Source organism: Phyllobates terribilis, unplaced genomic scaffold, assembly GCF_046119375.1.
Source record: "Phyllobates terribilis strain yellow unplaced genomic scaffold, ASM4611937v1 Scaffold_1__5_contigs__length_1240528914, whole genome shotgun sequence".
In the NCBI taxonomy this organism is placed as follows: Eukaryota; Metazoa; Chordata; class Amphibia; order Anura; family Dendrobatidae; genus Phyllobates; species Phyllobates terribilis.
The window spans coordinates 861,246,847-861,266,810 of record NW_027362761.1 but is presented as its reverse complement, the minus strand read 5'-3'; the positions used below and the strand labels follow the sequence as shown (position 1 = coordinate 861,266,810).

The window sequence follows — 19,964 nt, the reverse complement described above, 5'->3', positions numbered from 1 at the left end:
ATTGTTTATATAGGCACCATTGTGCCCTTCATTGTTTATTAGGCACCATTGTCCTCTTCATTGTTTATATAGGCACCATTGTCCTCTCCATTGTTTATATAGGCACCATTGTCCTCTTCATTGTTTATATAGGCACCATTGTCCTCTTCATTGTTTATATAGGCATCATTGTCCTCTTCATTGTTTATGTAGGCACCATTGTCCTCTTCATTGTTTATATAGGCACCTTTGTCCCCTTCATTGTTTATATAGGCACCTTTGTCCCCTTCATTGTTTATATAGGCACCATTGTCCTCTTCATTGTTTATATAGGCACCGTTGTCCTCTTCATTGTTTATATAGGCACCATTGTCACCTTCATTGTTTATATAGGCACCATTGTCCCCTTCATTGTTTATATAGGCACCATTGTCCCCTTCATTGTTTATATAGGCCCCATTGTTCCCTTCATTGTTTATATAGGCACCATTGTCCTCTTCATTGTTTATATAGGCACCATTGTGCCCTTCATTGTTTATATAGGCACCATTGTCCTCTTCATTGTTTATATAGGCACCTTTGTCCCCTTCATTGTGTATATAGGCACCATTGTCCTCTTCATTGTTTATATAGACACCATTGTCCTCTTCATTGTTTATGTAGGCACCATTGTCCTCTTCATTGCTTATTTAGGCACCATTGTCCTCTTCATTGTTTATATAGGCATCATTGTCCTCTTCATTGTTTATATAGGCACCATTGTCCTCTTCATTGTTTATATAGGCACCTTTGTCCCCTTCATTGTTTATATAGGCACCTTTGTCCCCTTCATTCTTTATATAGGCACCATTGTCCTCTTCATTGTTTATATAGGCACCATTGTCCCCTTCATTGTTTATATAGGCACCATTGTCCCCTTCATTGTTTATATAGGCACCATTGTCCTCTTCATTGTTTACATAGGCACCATTGTCCTCTTCATTGTTTATATAGGCACCATTGTCCTCTTCATTGTTCATATAGACATCATTGTCCTCTTCATTGTTTATGTAGGAGGCACCATTGTCCTCTTCATTGTTTATATAGACATCATTGTCCTCTTCATTGTTTATGTAGGCACCTTTGTCCCCTTCATTGTTTATGTAGGCACCTTTGTCCCCTTCATTGTTTATGTAGGCACCTTTGTCCCCTTCATTGTTTATATAGGCACCGTTGTCCTCTTCATTGTTTATATAGGCACCGTTGTCCTCTTCATTGTTTATATAGGCACCGTTGTCCTCTTCATTGTTTATATAGGCACCGTTGTACCCTTCATTGTTTATATAGGCACCGTTGTCCCCTTCATTGTTTTATATAGGCACCATTGTCCCCTTCATTGTTTTATATAGGCACCATTGTCCCCTTCATTGTTTATATAGCCACCATTGTCCCCTTCATTGTTTGTATAGGCACCATTGTCCTCTTCATTGTTTATATAGGCACCATTGTCCTCTTCATTGTTTATATAGGCACCATTGTTCTCTTCATTGTTTATATAGACACCATTGTCCTCTTCATTGTTTATATAGGCACCATTGTCCCCTTCATTGTTTATATAGGCATCATTGTCCTCTTCAATGTTTATATAGGCACCATTGTCCTCTTCATTGTTTATATAGGCACCTTTGTACCCTTCATTGTTTATATAGGCACCTCTGTCCCCTTCATTCTTTATATAGGCACCATTGTCCTCTTCATTGTTTATATAGGCACCATTGTCCTCTTCATTGTTTATATAGGCACCATTGTCCTCTTCATTGTTTATATAGGCACCATTGTCCTCTTCATTGTTTATATAGGCACCATTGTGCCCTTCATTGTTTATATAGGCATCATTGTCCTCTTCAATGTTTATATAGGCACCATTGTCCTCTTCATTGTTTATATAGGCACCATAACTCATCCATGAGATGAATTGCAGCTGTTAAGCAGGTGACATCTACACTACATCAGGCACAGCTGTTTGTACATATGAGCAGCTGTGTCTATGTAGATGTGACGTTTCCAGGGGCTCCAGAACTAAACCCTACACTGATCAAATATTAATAGGTGATCTAAAAGAGGGGTTTTCTTTGATATGGGCAGTAAAAGCATATTAACATGATACCGGTGTAAAGGGCTTGTTCAGCTTGAAAAGTAAACATTTTTACATGTATTTAAACGAAACCTAATGTCAGGATTTACCCCTAAAAGGTATTAGGAGCCCTTTATGCCCCTCATAATACTGTTTTAATGATTCCTGTGTTATCACTAAATGCTAGTATGCTTAAAAATCGGGTTTAATCCTCCAATCCTCCCTGTATGCGTGCACCAGACTAGTTCAGGACTGCAGTCAATCATTGGAACAGTGCATTGATATCACACCCACAGCGGCTTGATTGATATCCTAGAGTGTGCAGGGAGAAGGAGAAATCTATTTTCTTGCTGGGGTTGGAGAAGTCCCTCTTCCATCATGGGGTCACTCATGCCGCTATGGGCATGATACCAGCGCTCTGTCGCAGTGCTTGGCGACAAGTCTGGAACACGCGTGAAGATAATTGTAAACACTAAAGAATTTAGGGATAATACAGGTATCATTAAAAACTGTATTATGAGGCTGATAATGTGCTCGTAATACCTTCTAGAGGTAAAGCCCGCTGTCAGGTTCCCTTTAGAAAAGGAATGTACAGAACATAAAATATTAATACACTTGAATTAAGAAAGTTAACTAATCTCATCGTATCAGCACCAGTCCAGGCAGTTCTACTTCCGTTTTTGCCAGCCCCCTTCTTCATCCCAGCCAATTTTCACACATAAACACCGGTCACGTGCTGATACAGGAACCTCTCTCCTGTGTGGAAACAGAGCCAGAAGTGGACTTGCCAAGACCAGCATTGTTACCCTGAAATCGGGCCACCTTTCTTAGTTTTGTATATTATGTTAAGTTGTATGCGTTTCTATAACTTTTGATGGACCCCATTAACCTAAAATGTAACCCGATAGACCCCATTGACTTATAATTGAGTCCATCTTGCGCCTTTTGTATACATTGTATGATGGACACAGCTCAGTACCATGGTGTCTGTTGTAAAACCACACTGAGCAACAGATGTGAATAAACCCTTAATATTTTATATTTTTTGTAAAAATAACATAAAAAAACTAAAAACCCAACAACTACAATCCGTGGTTTCATCCTGGGTAGACTTAAGACATCTACGATGGCTCAGTGGTTAGCACTGTTGATTCGCAATGTGGGGGTCCTTGGTTCAAGTCCAACCAAGTACAATATCTGCAAGGAATTTGTATGTTCTTCCCGTGTTTGCCTGGGTTTCCTCCTGGTTCTCCAGTTTAGACATCCTGATAGGGAATTTAGATTGTGAACCCTATGGGGACAGTGCCGATAATGTCTGTAAAGTGCAAATAATTATTGAGACGTTGAGCTTCTCCCATGATTTGGAGAGCAGAAATTACCCTATAAAAGTAAAATATTTTAGTCCTTTTCCTTGTTTTTGTTAGATATTGCATTGGTACTGCTTAAATGGGTTTTTCCCATGAAGAAAGTACATTTTAATCAATAGGTTTTTGAATAAAAATAAATTTCACAATTGGATGTGTTAAAAAAATGTCCCTGTGCTGAGATAATCTTATAAATGTGCCCCTGCTGTGTACTGTGTAATGGCTGTGTCTGACCGTACAGGAACATGGTCTGATCATACCACAGCTCCTGGGCAGGGGAGGAAGCAAAAGAGTATACAGACATTACAGCGGGGGATCACAGCTGATTCTTTTTGTGAGGTAAAACATTTCCCTGTCTGTTTTTAAGCAATGCTTTACCTCACAGAAAGAATCAGCTGTGATCCCCCGCTGTAATGTCTGTATACTCTTTTGCTTCCTCCCCTACTCAGGAGAAGTGGTATGATCAGACCATGTCCCTGTACGGTCAGACACTGCCATTACACAGTACACAGCAGGGGCACATTTATAAGATTATCTCAGCACAGGGAAATTTTTTTTTAAACACATCCAATTGTGGAAATTATTATCATTCCAAGAGCTATTGATTATAATTTTGATTAAAATTAACTTTGTTCATGGGAAAAAACCCTTTTATGGTTCCTCAAAGTAAATCCCAGCTAAACAATGGTGTCAATTCATTGTATTGTTTTTTAGAAAGTGTGAATCACTGTATTCTGTGGTTAGGAGTGATGCCAGTACTGCAACTTTTTAATTGTACTGCAAATGCTGACAGAGGATTCCCCACAACAGCCTGCTCCATGAATAATGTATTAGTAATAGCAGATTCCTGCTGCTAAAACATTGAATTCATGCTGCCATCACAACCAGAGCATCTAAATCAGGGATGCCGCAGAGCCTTTCAGTAGCTTCCATAAGTCGCCAGCGCCTGTCTGCTTTTCAGTGCTCCCTTTCCAGATCATGACAGAATCAATTCAAATGGAAAATGAAGGAATAAATTGCATAGGGACGTGGTTGCTATTGATTCTTACTGGTGACCAGCTTCCCAAAACCGACTCCTGCACATATGGTGTGCTGAACTGCATAGTACCAGTAGAACGCCTCTGCACAGATTCGCCCTGCAGTGGTGGACTATGTGTAATGTGGTCACATTCATTGGTGCACCTAAAGACTACATTTTCCAACAGTGAAATGTATAACAGCCTGCCACTTCTCTTGACAATATCAAGTAATCTTAGTGACAATATTGCATGGCTCTTTTTAGGTATTAGACCCCTTTTTGTTGAAGTTAATCACCTCTTCTTAGTTTGTATGCCAGGAAAAGCTTCCAGCTTACACAAGCATGTGCATAGTGCGCTATTAACCCAGTGGAGCCTGGTATACCGTAATAATAATGTATGGAATTACATAGTGGCATTGCATACAATAAAGAATTCTATCTACTGAAAAAAAGTGTAACATATATATCTATACATACTGTATATATCTGTACACACAATGGGGAAAATAAGTATTTGATACACTGCCGATTTTTGCAAGTTTTCCCACCTACAAAGAATGGAGAGGTCTGTAATTTTTATCGTAGGTACACTTCAAATGTGAGAGACAGAATCTAAAAATTAAAATCCAGAAAATCACATTGTAATGATTTTTACATAATTAATTAGCTTTTTATTGCATGAAATAAGTATTAGATACAATAGAAAAACAGAACTTAATATTTGGTACAGAAACATTTGTTTGCAATTGCAGTGTTCAGACGTTTCCTGTAGTTCTTGAACAAATTTGCACACACTGCAGCAGTAATTTTTGCCCACTCTTCCATACAGATCTTCTCCAGATTTTTCAGGTTTCGGGGCAACATTGAGTTTCAGCTCCCTCCAAAGATTTTCTATTAGGTTCAGGTCTGGAGACTGGGTAGGCTACTCCAGGACCTTGAAATGCGTCTTACGGAGGCACTCTTCGTTGTCCTGGCTGTGTGTTTCGGGTCACTGTCATGCTGGAAGACCCAGCTACGACCTATCTTCAATGCTGTTACTGAGGGATGGAGGTTGTTAGCCAAAATTTTGTGATGCATGACTCCATTCATCCTCCCTTCAATACGGTGCAGTTGTCCTGTCCCCTTTGCAGAAAAGCACCCCCAAAGTATAATGTTTCCGGTTGGGACGGTGTTCTTGGGATTGTACTCCTCCTTCTTCCTCCAAACACGACGAGTGGAGCGGATAACAAAAAGTTCTATTTTGGTCTCATCTTACCACGTGACCTTCTCCCATACCTGGATCATCCAAATGGTCATTTGTGAACTTCAAACGGGCCTGGACATGTGCTGTCATGAGCAGAGGGACCTTGCGTGCTCTGCAGGATTTTATTCCATGATAGTGTAGTGTGTTACTAACGGTAATGTTTGAAACTGTGGTCCCAACTCTCTTCAGGTCATTGACCAGGTCCTCCCATGTAGTTCTGGGCTGATACCTGACCTTTCTCAGAATCATCCTTGCCCCACGAGGCGAGATCATGCATGCAGCCCCAGACCGAGGAAGATCAGTCATCTTGTGTTTCTTCCATTTTCTAATAATTGTAACAACAATATTCTCGCCAAGCTGCTTGCCTATTGTCTTGTAGCGTACCCCAGCCTTGTGCAAGTCTACAATTTTGTCCCTGGTGTTGTTGGATAGCTCTTTGGTCTTGGCCATGGTGGAGAGGTTGGAGTGTGATTGATTGAGTGTGTGGACAGGTGTCTTTTATACAGGTAACGAGTTCAAACAGGTACAATTAATACAGGTAAGGAGTGCAGAGTAGGAGGGCTTCTTAAAGAAAAACTAACAGGTCTGTGAGAGCCAGAATTCTTGCTGGTTCGTAGGTGATCAAATACTTATTTCATGCAATAAAATGCAATATGATTTTCTGTTTTTTATTTTTAGATTCTGTTGTCTCTCACAGGTGAAGTGTACCTGCGATAAAAATTACAGACCTCCCCATTCTTTGTAGGTGGGAAAACTTGCAAAATCGGCTGTTTATCAAATTAAATACTTATTTCCCCCACCTTGTGTTTGTGTTTGTGTGTGTGTGTGTGTGTGTGTGTGTGTGTGTGTGTGTGTGTGTGTGTGTGTGTGTATATATATATATACAGCTCTGGCAAAAAATTAAGAGACCACTGCACAGATTTCTAAAAATCACCATCTCTACATGTCTGACAGCCATTCCATTCCAGTGTCAGTTGAATTCCAACCAAAGTCCACCTCATTCTACTTAATGTGCTTCTGATTAGGTGAACACCTGAACCAAATCTTATGTAGCGAGGGAAAGTATAAAAAACACTGCTGTGGTCTTCACAATCCACTTGCAATAGGACACGCTGGATGGCAAAACAAGTGCTAGGAATAGCCCAAAAGTAATTTGAATGAAAAAATAACTTTTAACCATGCCAAAGGAGTTGAAAAGAAAAGTCTTGAGTGAGGAAAAGAAGAGCTCAATTCTGGCTTTCCTAGCAGAGGGATACAGTGAGCGTCATGTTGCCTCTATCCTTAAAATTTCGAAGACGGCAGTCCATTACAACAAGGTCAAGCAGCAGACATTGGGGCAACAAAGCTACAGACCGGCAGAGGGCGAAAGCGGCTCTCCACTGACCGGGATGACGTCATCTTATTTGAATGTCACTCAGCAACCGCAGGATGACATCAAGTGTGTAGTGTCGGCGTCTCTGCCTCCTGCCAGGCAGAGACGCCGTTCCCCTCACCGCTGTGGTCCCGGTCCGGCGTCCTCCAGCTGCCCCTCTGCTGTTGCGCGCACCACGCGCAGCTTCCCGGGCATTGTGCTTAGGGCGCGCGCGCTCCCTCCCTCTTAAAGGGGCCGAGCACGCCGTCCTAAAGAGTCCCTGGCCAATGGCCGGAGGACCACTCCTATTTAAAGCACCTCCTCCAAAATGGATGTGCCTGTGCAAGGTTGTTGTTTGTGTGCTAACACTCTCCTCAGCCCTCAGGTTCCATTGCCTGCCTGCCTATCAGCCGTGCCCTCCAGCCTGTCTACCTGCTGTAACCGCCGGCTTGCCTACCCGGATCACCTGTCAGGTTACCTACTTTGCCCGCCTGCTTGCCTACCTGGATCACCTGTCTGGCTACCTGCTGTGCCCGCCTGCTTGTCTACCCGGATCACCTGTCAGGCTACCTGCCGTGCTCATCCGCTGTACCTGTCAGCCTCAGCCACCTGACCCGTGGGAGTTGGCTGCTCTCACACAAGGTCGGTCCCAGAGTGCCACCTGGTTCACATGCCCGGTCCCTCCCTGGTTCACGGAGTCGACTAAGCCGCTGTGTGGCCAGGGTCGGTCCGAGTTGACAGTTACGCCCCTCTGGTCCCTCGCATCTCAGCACAGAGGTTCCGCCACCCGTATCTGTAACAAAGTGACCTGCAAAAGGAATGGCAAATGGCAGCTGGGGTGAAGTGCACAGCAAGAGCAGTTCGTAACAGGCTCCTAGAGGCAGGCCTCAAGTCATGTAAAGCTAGAAAAAAGCCTTTCATCAATGAGAAGCAAAGGAGAGCCAGGCTGAAGTTTGCCAAACACCATAAGGATTGGACTATAGAGGACTGGAGTAAGGTAATCTTCTCTGATGAGTCTAATTTTCAGCTTTGCCCAACACCTGGTCGTCTAATGGTTAGACGGAGACCTGGAGAGGCATACAAGCCACAGTGTCTTGCACCCACTGTGAAATTTGGTGGAGGATCGGTGATGATCTGGGGATACTTCAGCAAGGCTGGAATTGGGCAGGTTAATCTTTGCGAAGGACATAAGAATCAAGCCGCATACAAGGTTAACCTTGAAAAACACTTGCTTCCTTCTGCTCAAGCAATGTTCCCCAACTCTGAGGACTGGTTTTTCCAGCAGGACAATGCCCCATGCCACACATCTAGGTCAATCAATGTGTGGATGAAGGAGCACCACATCAAGACCCTGTCATTGCCAGCCCAATCTCCAGACCTGAACCCCATTGAAAACCTCTGGAATGTAATCAAGAGGAAGATGGATGGTCACAAGCCATCAAACAAAGAAGAACTGCTTAAATCTTTGTGCCAGAAGTGGCATAAGATCTCCCAAAAGCAGTGTGAAAGGCTCTTGGAAAGCATGCCATGACGCATGAAAGCTGTGATTAAAAATCATGGTTAGTCCACCAAATATTGATTTCTGAACTCTTCCTGAGTTAAAACATGAGTATTGTTGTTCCTAAATGAATAAGAAATTGTGTTCTTTGCATTATTTGAGGTCTGAAAGCACTGTTTCTTTTTTATTATTTTGACGATTTCTCACTTGCAGCAAATAAATACAAAATTTTTAGCTTTGAATTTCGGAGACATGTTGTCAGTAGTTTATAGACTAAAACAACAATGTACATTTTACTCAAAAATATCTTTCTAAAGAGAAAAATCAGAGAAAATGAAAATTTTGCAGTGGGCTCTTTAATTATTTATATATATATATATATATATATATATATATATATATATATATATATATATATATACAGTACAGACCAAAAGTTTGGACACACCTTCTCATTTACAGATTTTTCTGTATTTTCATGACTTTGAAAATTGGACATTCACACTGAAGGCATCAAAACTATGAATTAACACATGTGGAATTATATACTTAACAAAAGAGTGTGAAACAACTGACAATATGTCTTATATTCTAGGTTCTTCAAAGTAGCCACCTTTTGCTTTGATGATTGCTTTGCACACTCTTGGCATTCTCTTTATGAGCTTCAAGAGGTAGTCACCGGAAATGGTTTTTACTTCACAGGTGTGCCCTGTCAGGTTTAATAAGTGGGATTTCTTGCCTTATAAATGGGGTTGGGACCATCAGTTGTGTAGTGCAGAAGTCTGGTGGATACACAGCTGATAGTCCTACTGAATAGACTGTTAGAATTTGTATTATGGCAAGAAAAAAGCAGCTAAGTAAAGAAAAATGAGTGGCCATCATTACTTTAAGAAATGAAGGTCAGTCAGTGCGAAAAATTGGGAAAACTTTGAAAGTGTCCCCAAGTGCAGTTGCAAAAACCATCAAGCGCTACAAAGAAACTGGCTCACATGAGGACTGCCCCAGGAAAGGAAGACTAAGAGTCACCTCTGTTTCTGAGGATAAGTTTATCCGAGTCAACAGCCTCAGAAATCACAGCTTAAGAGCAGCTCAGATTAAAGACCAGGTCAATGCCACACAGAGTTCTAGCAGCAGACACATCTCTTCAACAACTGTTAAGAGGAGACTTTGTGCAGCAGGCCTTCATGGTAAAATAGCTTCTAGGAAACCAATGCTAAGGACAGGCAACAAGCAGAAGAGACTTGTTTGGGCTAAAGAACACAAGGAATGGACATTAGACCAGTGGAAATCTGTGCTTTGGTCTGATGAGTCCAAATTTGAGATCTTTGGTTCCAACCACCGTGTCTTTGTGCGACGCAGAAAAGGTGAACGGATGGACTCTACATGCCTGGTTCCCACCGTGAAGCATGGAGGAGGAGGTGTAATGGTGTGGGGGTGCTTTTCTGGTGACACTGTTGGGGATTTATTCAAAATTGAAGGCATACTGAACCAGCATGGCTACCACAGCATCTTGCAGCGGCATGCTATTCCATCCGGTTTGCGTTTAGTTGGACCATCATTTATTTTTCAACAGGACAATGACCCCAAGCACATCTCCAGGCAGTGTCAGAGCTATTTGACCAAGAAGGAGAGTGATGGGGTGCTACGCCAGATGATCTGGCCTCCACAGTCACCAGACCTGAACCCAATCGAGATGGTTTGGGGTGAGCTGGACCGCAGAGTGAAGGCAAAAGGGCCAACAAGTGCTAAGCATCTCTGGGAACTCCTTCAAGATTGTTGGAAGACCATTTCCGGTGACTACCTCTTGATGCTCATCAAGAGAATGCAAAGAGTGTGCAAAGCAGTCATCAAAGCAAAAGGTGGCTACTTTGAAGAACCTAGAATACAAGACATATTTTCAGTTGTTTCATACTTTTTTGTTAAGTATATAATTCCACGTGTTAATTCATAGTTTGATGCCTTCAGTGTGAATGTACAATTTTCATAGTCATGAAAATACAGAAAAATCTGAAAATGAGAAGGTGTGTCCAAACTTTTGGTCTGTACTGTATATAATTTTTATTTTGTTAATTGGGACCCTATAGACAATGTATTCCTCTGCATGAGCTCATAGAATCACCATCTCTGATTCAGATGGGTGCTTCAGTCACCCCCGAGACACAGTTTACATCAGACAATTTTGATGCATTTGGCTGCAACCAGTTTTACTGGTTCTATATATGAATCAGTGAATGAAAAAATCCAAACTATACTAAATGTAATACTAGGCCTGCTGGCCGCTAACTATACACGAGCGCTGGGCCTACTGCACAGCTTCCCCAAATAATTGCTTACTCACAGCAGCTTCTCAGGAGCACAGAGAGAAGTATCAGCTTGTGGACTCTCCACCCTTTTATACCATACCTGAGCATAACAGGTGATTAGCCACAATATATATAATTAATTATTCTAAAACCTCGGATCAGGGAGAATACACAGTTGCCTGCTACCAAATTCCCTGGCTGGTATATTCGCCTAGTATAAGACAGGAAAGTAGGGGAAATGTACACACCGCTAAGCAACTTTCCCTTTGTCCTGTTACAATACCTATAAATTGGGATAAGTTGCTGTCCGCAGATATCGATTAGGCTTTTCTTTTCTCAGTGTTTGTGTCAAACTGAGGACATTAACATGATCTGAACAGGGACTTAAAGGGGTTTACCACTTTTGAATAAGAGGACCCAAAACATTGCCTCTTTTGTAAAATAACAAAAGCAGTGATTGGCCACAACGATGATGTAAGCTGACGATATAATGTCACCACTGCAGCCAAAACACTGAGACCAGAGCAGTGGCGGACAACCGGTGCTGTACCCGGACAGAGTAAAGAAGTACTTGCTTTTGTTATTTTACATGGCAGGCAATGTTTGGTGTCCACTTTTCTAAAAATGGAAAACCCTTTTAAGGCTGTGTGCCCACAATGCTTTTTTTAAGCGTTTCCGCAGCGGCAAAAACGCTGCAGAAACGCTTAAAAGCCGCATGGTAGAAGGCCTGCCATGTTCCCCAATGATAATCCGCATGTGCTGTGCTTTCAATGTGCGGATGGTACCCAGGTCTAGAGGAGAGGAGACTCTCCTCCGGACCCGGGTACCATAGAAAACTGTAAAAAAAAAAAAGAATAAAATAAAAAATATACATTATACTTACTTTCTGATGGCCCGCGCTGCGCTCGTCCTCCCTTGCTTGCAGATCGCAATGGACTGGAGGACCTGCGCTGACATCATAGTCATGTGATGGGTCACGTGACTCTTGACGTCGGCAGGTCCTTCAGTGTACCGCGATCTGCCGGCAGCCGGGACGGAGCGAGGCAAGACTCCAAGGGCCATCAGAAGGTAAGTATATATTTATTTTTTTATTTTTTACCATTCTTTATGGTCACACTATATAAATCCATGCTGTTTGCATGGATTTATATAGTGTGACCAAGTTGACAAGCACTTTCCATCCGCATGTACAATCCGCATGCGTTTTTTCTGCCAGGGAGATGCAGAAACGCTCAGAAAAAATCCGGAGCATTTCTACATCGTGGGCACATAGCCTAATTCTGATTTCTAATAATGCCATGACCACCTTGGTGCCACTACTTTATAATAGTTTCTGTCGCCACCAACTGGTGTGAAGCCACATAACGGAAGCCCGGCGATGCTAGTTCGGATATAATATTTTTTATTAGTACCAGTATTTAAAATCGCTCCATGACATCTATGCTGGATCTGATTTCATATGGATGCTGAAGGATACCATTGACTTTACGTAGAATCCATCTGAATTTAGGTATTTTTGACAGCAGTAAATCTTGATGAAAAGTGCTTAATTGCAAGTGTGAACAGAGCCTTTTAATTATTGTCTCATTTTATGGCATGTTAATTAGCATGTTACTTTCATCTTTTTCACTTGTTGTGGTGATCTTAAGTGCTAGCTAATAATACAAATCAGTAAAGTGTTCCTGTAAATAAGGTTGTCCTTCTATTAGTTAATGAATAACAGATGTAAAGTGTGAGCAGAATAACTTTTCTGGCATTATTTGCTTTGTACTGAAATATTTGCTCATGGCTTTTGAACAGTATACATTGGACACAAGGATTTCTTCTTATGATGCCCTGTATCCTGCTGGGGAGCTAGGGAATACAAGGTAATGAACAAAGATTTTAGCATGATAGAACAAAGACAATCAATATTTTTTAATCTAGTAGCGATACATTTATTTTTAAAGCAATGGCGAACATGCTGGATGTCCTTATTCTGGTCAAGCCTGGCGTAGCTCTTCCGGATCCATAAAGCGTTTTGCCCATCCATGTTACAGGCATAGGACTATTTGGAGCTACTGTGAAGAAGATCTGCCATAGTTTAATAAAAGATCTGTTTTGTGGTGGTCTTCCCCAAATTAGAGGGAGAAGTCAAAGTTTGGGTGTGGCGGTATAAATAAAACTGGAAGGAAATCTGTTTACAGCAGCAGGAATAACGCGTTGGAAATTGTCATACGTGTACTTTTCCAGAGTCTTTTTTCCTTTTGTTACCTCATTTGTCAACACTTACCTTAATGTAAAAATAGAGCTCATTTCAGCTAAGTATAAACTTAAGGCCTTACCCAGGAAATGATGTGTAGGCGCTGGATAGTTACTTTTAGATTCTTTTTACTTGTAGTTTTTTTTTTTTTTGGTTAAACATAAAACAGGACTTTTCTACATTCAATACAAGGCTACAGTACAGTGTACATTCCAGTGCCTTTATTTTTTTCCAGTCAAAATATATTATATAGACTCTAATTAGGTAGTAAATGTTTATTGTGAGTAGTTTAGGTGTTTTGGAAAAAAAATTTGAATTTCTGCATTATACTGCATTTAGTTTGTACTTTGCTTACATTATGTGTGCTGCTAGGATTCTTCATGGGTTTGAAAAAACAATGAATAGAATAAAAATAACCACTGATGGTGTAACAGATTGCATTTTTATAAACTTGTAAAATCTTTCCATACCTGCTGTTTTTTTTTTCTTTTTCAAACAAAGCTTCTGTTAACTTGTAACGTCATTCTCAAAAGAACTAGTTTGCTTTCCTCAACTTTGAGATCCAGAAAGCAGAATTAATTTTAGAACCATTTTTTGGGTTGTTTTTTCATCCATAAGACATAATTTCAAAGCTCATTTTTGTAAATACATTAGTTACAAAGTATTGACCATATAGAAGGGAAGCCCTCCTAATCCATGGCTAGGTAGACTAGGTACCCATGACTGTTAATACATCTGATGTATGTTCTTGTAGAGTTCTTTTTCTTTGAATTTTGAAATTATTTTCTTAATTTCAATTGTTAAACTAATTATTCTCTCTTTTTGAGTTTTTGGTATAACTGTGGCATACAAATAGCTCGGGTGAAGATATAACCGGTTCTCATATGTGCTTTGTACTGTATCTGTGTTTTATATTGAAGGACACTTTCAGTTACTACATAAATAGATGCCTTTTCACATTATGTAGGGTACAGAGAGAACTTGGTGCTGCTGTCTCTTTCCTTTTTATGTGGTAATAATTTGACCTAGCCTGATCTAAGTCCGTAAACACCATTTTATAAAAGTGTCCTCAAGATAGCTTTGTTGATAATATTACTCTTGGCAAACTGTGAAGCACCAAAGTGTATTGTGTCCCTAGATAAGATGTGTACATTGTGGTTTCGTGCCATGTGGATAAACAGATCATGGTGACTATCATTAGCTGAATACATAGTACATCTGTTGGAGCCATAGAAATAGCTTAGTATTCAGCAAATAGTTACTTCTTGGAGGGCTTAAGATTAGAGAATTGGCTAATTAAAGGTGACATGATCTTTGACAGTCCAATTAAAGCTAAGGTCACGCCTAAGCTCAGGTCTTATGTTGATATGACATCAACAAACACATCTCGATATTGTGCGGCCAGGCATTTGAAGTGGGAATTAGGAGGATTATCTTGTTGAACCGTGCTGTGATGCTTCATCTTCCTAGATCTTTATCCCTCCTGTTCATGATCTCGGGAACCTTATTAAGAAGAACATGCCTAAACGCAGATCCTCAAATTACTTTCCTTAGGTGTTTACATGAAATATTTTTCATAGATCACAAACACTGTACTAGAAAGATAAATTATGCTTTACTTATGTTTTTTTTCTGATCTTTCTACTTAGAATCCGATTATATTCAGCAGTAGCTCTCCATTGCTCATGTAGGTTTTGTTCTTAACCACCTTGTGTACATAACTGTACTTTAAACCACTAGGCTGGCTTTAAAATGTCAGAAGAATATCCAGGCTCAAGTGCTTTCCACCTTTGTGTCTTCTTTATATTATTGCTTGCCTTTTTTATATTCCAAAGCACGTTTTTCACTAATAGACCTGTGTTCTGCTGCACGGGCAATTCATTTAATCTGAAACTTTCTTATAACATGAAATATAAGCTCTTAGGCCTAAGGGCCACTTGAGGCTCGTATAAATATCATGTTAACCTAAAGTGCATCTAGTGCTTAGAACAAGGTTAGATGGAGATATTGTCTACAGTGAAAATGGTTTGTTTGATTGAAGGTGGGCATGTTGTACGCACCCTGATCCTGCTGTGGGTGACATAACCAGACAGCCTTCCTCTCACGTGTTTCCCTTCTGGAATTCAACAGTTGATAAAACATATCTGATTTATACCACCGAAACGTATGACAAAATAGACACTTTTAGCAAACCGTTCATCTTAAAATGGTTAAGTCTGTAGATTATAAATGTCACATCTGTCAGAGGCCACAGGTTCAAAAAGGCTACCTCAGACAGACTTGGCACAAGCCACTCCATCTGACAGATTCTAGAGGAACCCCAACCTTCACTCTTTAATCCCTGTACAGGAATCTGGTCCTACATCAGGGTCCACTGGTTTGCTTCCACGGAAAGGCTACAATCCGGAGGAGCGAACCAGAGGCAGAAAGGGTCGCCAAGCTGGGTCTAAGCCAAGAGATATCGTCAGGGACAAAATCATAAAGCTAGCGGGTAGTCAAATGTCACAGAGGACTATACTAGGATAGCAAAACTATTGACTGGCAGTGGACATCAGAGCTACAGGGGTTTAAATAGCTGACTGCTACACCCAGGGCTGTCAGGAAGGAGTGATCACACAGACCAAAATGAACCCCATAGATCCCTAATTAAGCAGCACCAAAAGTCCCAGGGTAATAATAGGATTGTCGCTGTCACGTATCGCAAGCAATGAAGGCATGCCGCTGTTCAGAGGCCAAAGCAGAAAAAGAAAACACGAATCAGCACAGATGTTACAATTAATTTCCCAATATATACTTTGCACATGTAAACCCAGTGTGTTAACCGAGCCTTACGCTAACCGCGTTGTATCAGTCAGTTACGCCCAATAAACCAGACAGTATTTGGGCAGAAAAAGTGGTCTTGCACGAGTCTGCATTACTAGACTGCAGGCTATTGGCATTGATTTTTGCTTACTGCTTAATGGGTGGTGGATAAAATGCCTTAAAAAATGGTTTTATATGTAAAAGAAAAAATAATGTGTCGATCACATTCTATAGTTTTGAGTAACAACTTGATTGTCCTGTTTTTCTCTTGTAGCTGTACCGTTTCCGCCAAATCATCGGCTTACAGCAAAAGAAGTATTCGATAACGATGGCAAGCCTCGGGTAGACATATTAAAAGCCCACTTAATGAAAGAAGGAAGACTCGAAGAAAGTGTCGCTCTTCGAATAATTACAGAAGGAGCTTCAATTCTTCGCCTGGAAAAAAATTTGCTGGACATTGATGCACCAGTCACAGGTGAGTGACAAGAACAGAGCTGGCATTAATCTGTGTTTCATCTACCGTTGGATGACTTCTACGCTCTTATTTCAATAGTCAACTTTCAACATTTTAGGTTAAAAAAAAGTTTTTATTAACAGTTTAATAAAAGTTGGAGCAAAGTTCTCTGGATTCAGTAAATCCATAGGTTATAATACCAATAAATTTAAAGTTAGACCAAACAAGCTTGATTGATAACTAAAAGAAGGGGAAAGGGAAGGGTGGATGTAGGGAAGCTGTAGTTCACACCCTTGCTTGGTAGGAGAAAGGGTAGAAGAAAGATTAAGTTGGTAGAAAGCCCTGCGAGAGCTGCATAGAGAAGGCAGGGCAACCTCTGAACTAAGACCAAAATGTGGCACACTGTATATTATTCGTGGTCCTGCTACTTGCCTGACAAATAATAGTGCTACAAAGGGGAGACTTTCTACAAGAGATTCGACAGTTTGGCCTGTTTACTTTGACATTACGGGCCCGTCCATCCATTACTTGACAACAAGAGATAACTCTATCTTTATTCTCTGAGCAAAGCAGCACTTGGTTGGATGCTTCTGCCCATCCATTGTAGCGAGCAATGGGAGTCTCAGCGCTTGGACCGCCAATGTTCTAAATTTCTGCCATGTTCCTATGCAATGTCAAAAGTTTTGTGAAATTGCCTGTATGTTAACAGAGTGCAAAATTGGAATCTGGGTTGAAATTATTTTAAAGGGTTGATTTCCAGTATCCATTTATACAGACTCCCATTTATGACTCCTTTCTCATTTCACGTTGTCTACATACAATTTAACATTTTCAAATTTATACTATAGTTAAAGTTGTCCTTGCATAAAAACAAAGATGTCCAAACCCGCCAATTTCAGCAGGACTAGCTGACTATCTTCTGTGTCTTGGGGTGTGTTGACTATTCCCCATCGGCTGGAGATAAGCTGCCACCAAAGGTGTCTGCAGAGGCTTATTCCCTTCTCCCTATTGAACACATGCATTCTATACTGACCCGGGTGTGCATGTATACGTAGTGTCTGGAAGAGTAGATGTCAGTTGAAAGCTTGTTCAGATTTTTATAAATTTATAAAAAGTTTATGTGTGGGGTTTCGCTATGTTCACATGTCCAGTGCGGATCAGTTAGAACGGATCCAGCAGCAATCCATAGGCAAAACAGTTGTGCAGACACAGCTTTTTAGTCCGTTGTTAAATAACTGATCTCTGCTGGATCCATTTTTTTTTTTTTTAACATTGAAATCTATGGAAAATGGCTCCATTAATTCGTCATCCGTTTTTCTTTAATTTGTAACTGATCCGTTTTTTGCTCACTGGATCCAGTAACTGATCGTCTTTTGCATTCTGGATCCATATAAGCAAAAAACAGATCCGTTACAAATGAAAGAAAAACGGATGGCTAATTAATAGATCCATTTTCCATAGATTTCAACGTTAAACGGATCCAGCAGAGATCCATTATTTAAAAATGGACTAAAAAGTTGTGTCTGCACAACTGTTTTGCCAATGGATTTCTGCTGGATTCTTTCTAACTGATCCACACTGGACATGTGAACATAGCCTTATACGTTATCTTTTTGCTCATAACCATTGTGATGTAGCAGACATCCCTTTAATGGTTCAGTGTGTTGGAAGGACCATGTACCTTCCCCTTTAACTGACTGGTCACATGATCGTGACATCACACAGGTCCTTGTGCACACAGTTAAGGTCCTATCTGTGGATGTGTGTGTGTGTGTGTGTGTGTGTGTGCTGCAGTATATATAAACCCTGTGTGTTCCTGTGTGGGTGTGTTCCGGTGTGTAGGAGTTCCTGTGTGTTGGGAGCTCCTGTGTGGGCACTGTGTGAGAGGCACGAGGCTGTTCCCTGTGTGTGTGGGGGAACACCGCTTGTGTGAGGCCTGGAGTGGCCTGGTGGACTCCGGTGGAGGTGAAGCCTAGATCCCTGTGTGAAAGTGTGGGGGATGCCAGTAAGCCTCGGAGTGCCACACAAGCATCCTGGAGGGTGAAGCCTGGGTATGATATATGTAATACGCCAGTAAGCCTTAAAGGGAGTGACGGCTGGAGACCACGTGTGGGAAGCCGTAGAGCCACAGCGGTGGTGTAGGAAAGAGGACTGTTTCAGCTGAAGCCGGTGAAGGTAATACTCTTGTGTTATGGACATTTATATGGACATTTTGTTAGTATTACCTTGCGGAAGGCTGTAATTAGAGCCAAGTGGGCCGGTCTGCCACTTGGGCTCATGGACTTTGTGTGTGAGCTACGGTTTATGGAGTTAATAAACTGCTGAGTTGAGAAATACCGAGAAATATGGCTGGTGTGCACTGATTGACGCAGCGAAGCGAGTATCCCCCAGGATAATAAGTAGCGCTGCCTTACACCATAAACCGTACGCTTTTGAAGCCATGAGGCTATGTAATAAGTCATATAAACAGGAAGATGTAACATACATACATAGTATACACAAATGGAAATGATGATGACGCCAGCAGATTTCTTCCCTTGCTGTCCTATAAACATTTGACTTGGTTACATGGGCAAGTGAAGGGCGGTGAGCTTCCAACAGAGACAAAGGGTATGACAGATTAAAAACCAAGATGTCCATCCTAGCTTTGTCCGCTGGGACATGTAGATCTTACATAATTATTTAGGTTGAAAAAAGACATAGGTCCATCAAGTTAAACCTTTCTAGGTCCAAGACATAGGTCCATCAAGTTAAACCTTTCTAGGTCCAAGACATAGGTCCATCAAGTTAAACCTTTCTAGGTCCAAGACATAGGTCCATCAAGTTTGGAGATTATGGGTGTGATTCATTAATGCATTTGTGCCTTTTTTTGGTGTTTTTTTTATACATGGTTTTCATTTGCGCTTAATACTTCTTTTAATTTGTTCCTTTTTTAAGTCACTTTTTTGTGTTCGTTTTTGCTTTAGTTGGCCATTGTGGGTAGGGTTTGAGTTTCCAGATATTTTCACCTGATTTATCATTTGCAACTTTTCAAAAAGCTGCAATTTTTTAGTGAAAAAAAATACTACAGTCCTCCTTAGTAGTGATTTCATGTACTCCAAATTTTTTTGCCACAAATTGCAAAATGTGTAATTTTCTGCACTAAAAAGACAATTATTGACATTGCACAAAATTCATGAACTATGTGCGCCATTTAGCGGCACAAAAACAGTAATATCATAACATTAAAAAAAAAGAAGCATGAATGATTAATTGGGGCCTGTATTTTCACGCCTATTTCTTTATATGCATTGTGGTGGCCAATACTATTCGTGGAGAACATGAATATTCTGTCACTTAAATGGAGATATTCTGTGATTGCTCTAATATTCTAAGAGTATCTTTTACTAAAGGTCATTTTTATATCTGGTATCCTGTACTGTTGAAAAGTCATGCCGCTCGCTGATGTTTTTCTCTTTCATGTTGTGGTTTTTCTACGGAAACACAAGGAAGTAATTTTATATCTTTGCTTTCAAATAGACTTTTTTCTCCAGCTTCATGTTTCAGTATCCATATATCAATGAAATACCACTACCTATATAGGAGTTAACCATGAGC

At 40.8% G+C, this 19,964-nt stretch overlaps 1 protein-coding gene across 5 annotated transcripts in view; it reads left to right on the top strand.

Annotated features, from left to right (window-relative positions):
• PPP3CA (protein phosphatase 3 catalytic subunit alpha) overlaps positions 1 to 19,964 on the top strand; it is a 302,955-nt gene that overhangs the window by 132,116 nt on the left and 150,875 nt on the right. For 4 of the 5 annotated variants that reach the window (XM_073639032.1, XM_073639045.1, XM_073639038.1 and 1 more), the window contains exon 2: positions 16,188 to 16,388. In XM_073639032.1, the coding sequence (XP_073495133.1) occupies positions 16,188 to 16,388 (201 nt within the window). Of the gene's footprint in view, positions 1 to 12,610; positions 12,738 to 16,187; positions 16,389 to 19,964 lie in introns of those variants that run through there. The other variant, XM_073639059.1, reaches the window with a different exon arrangement.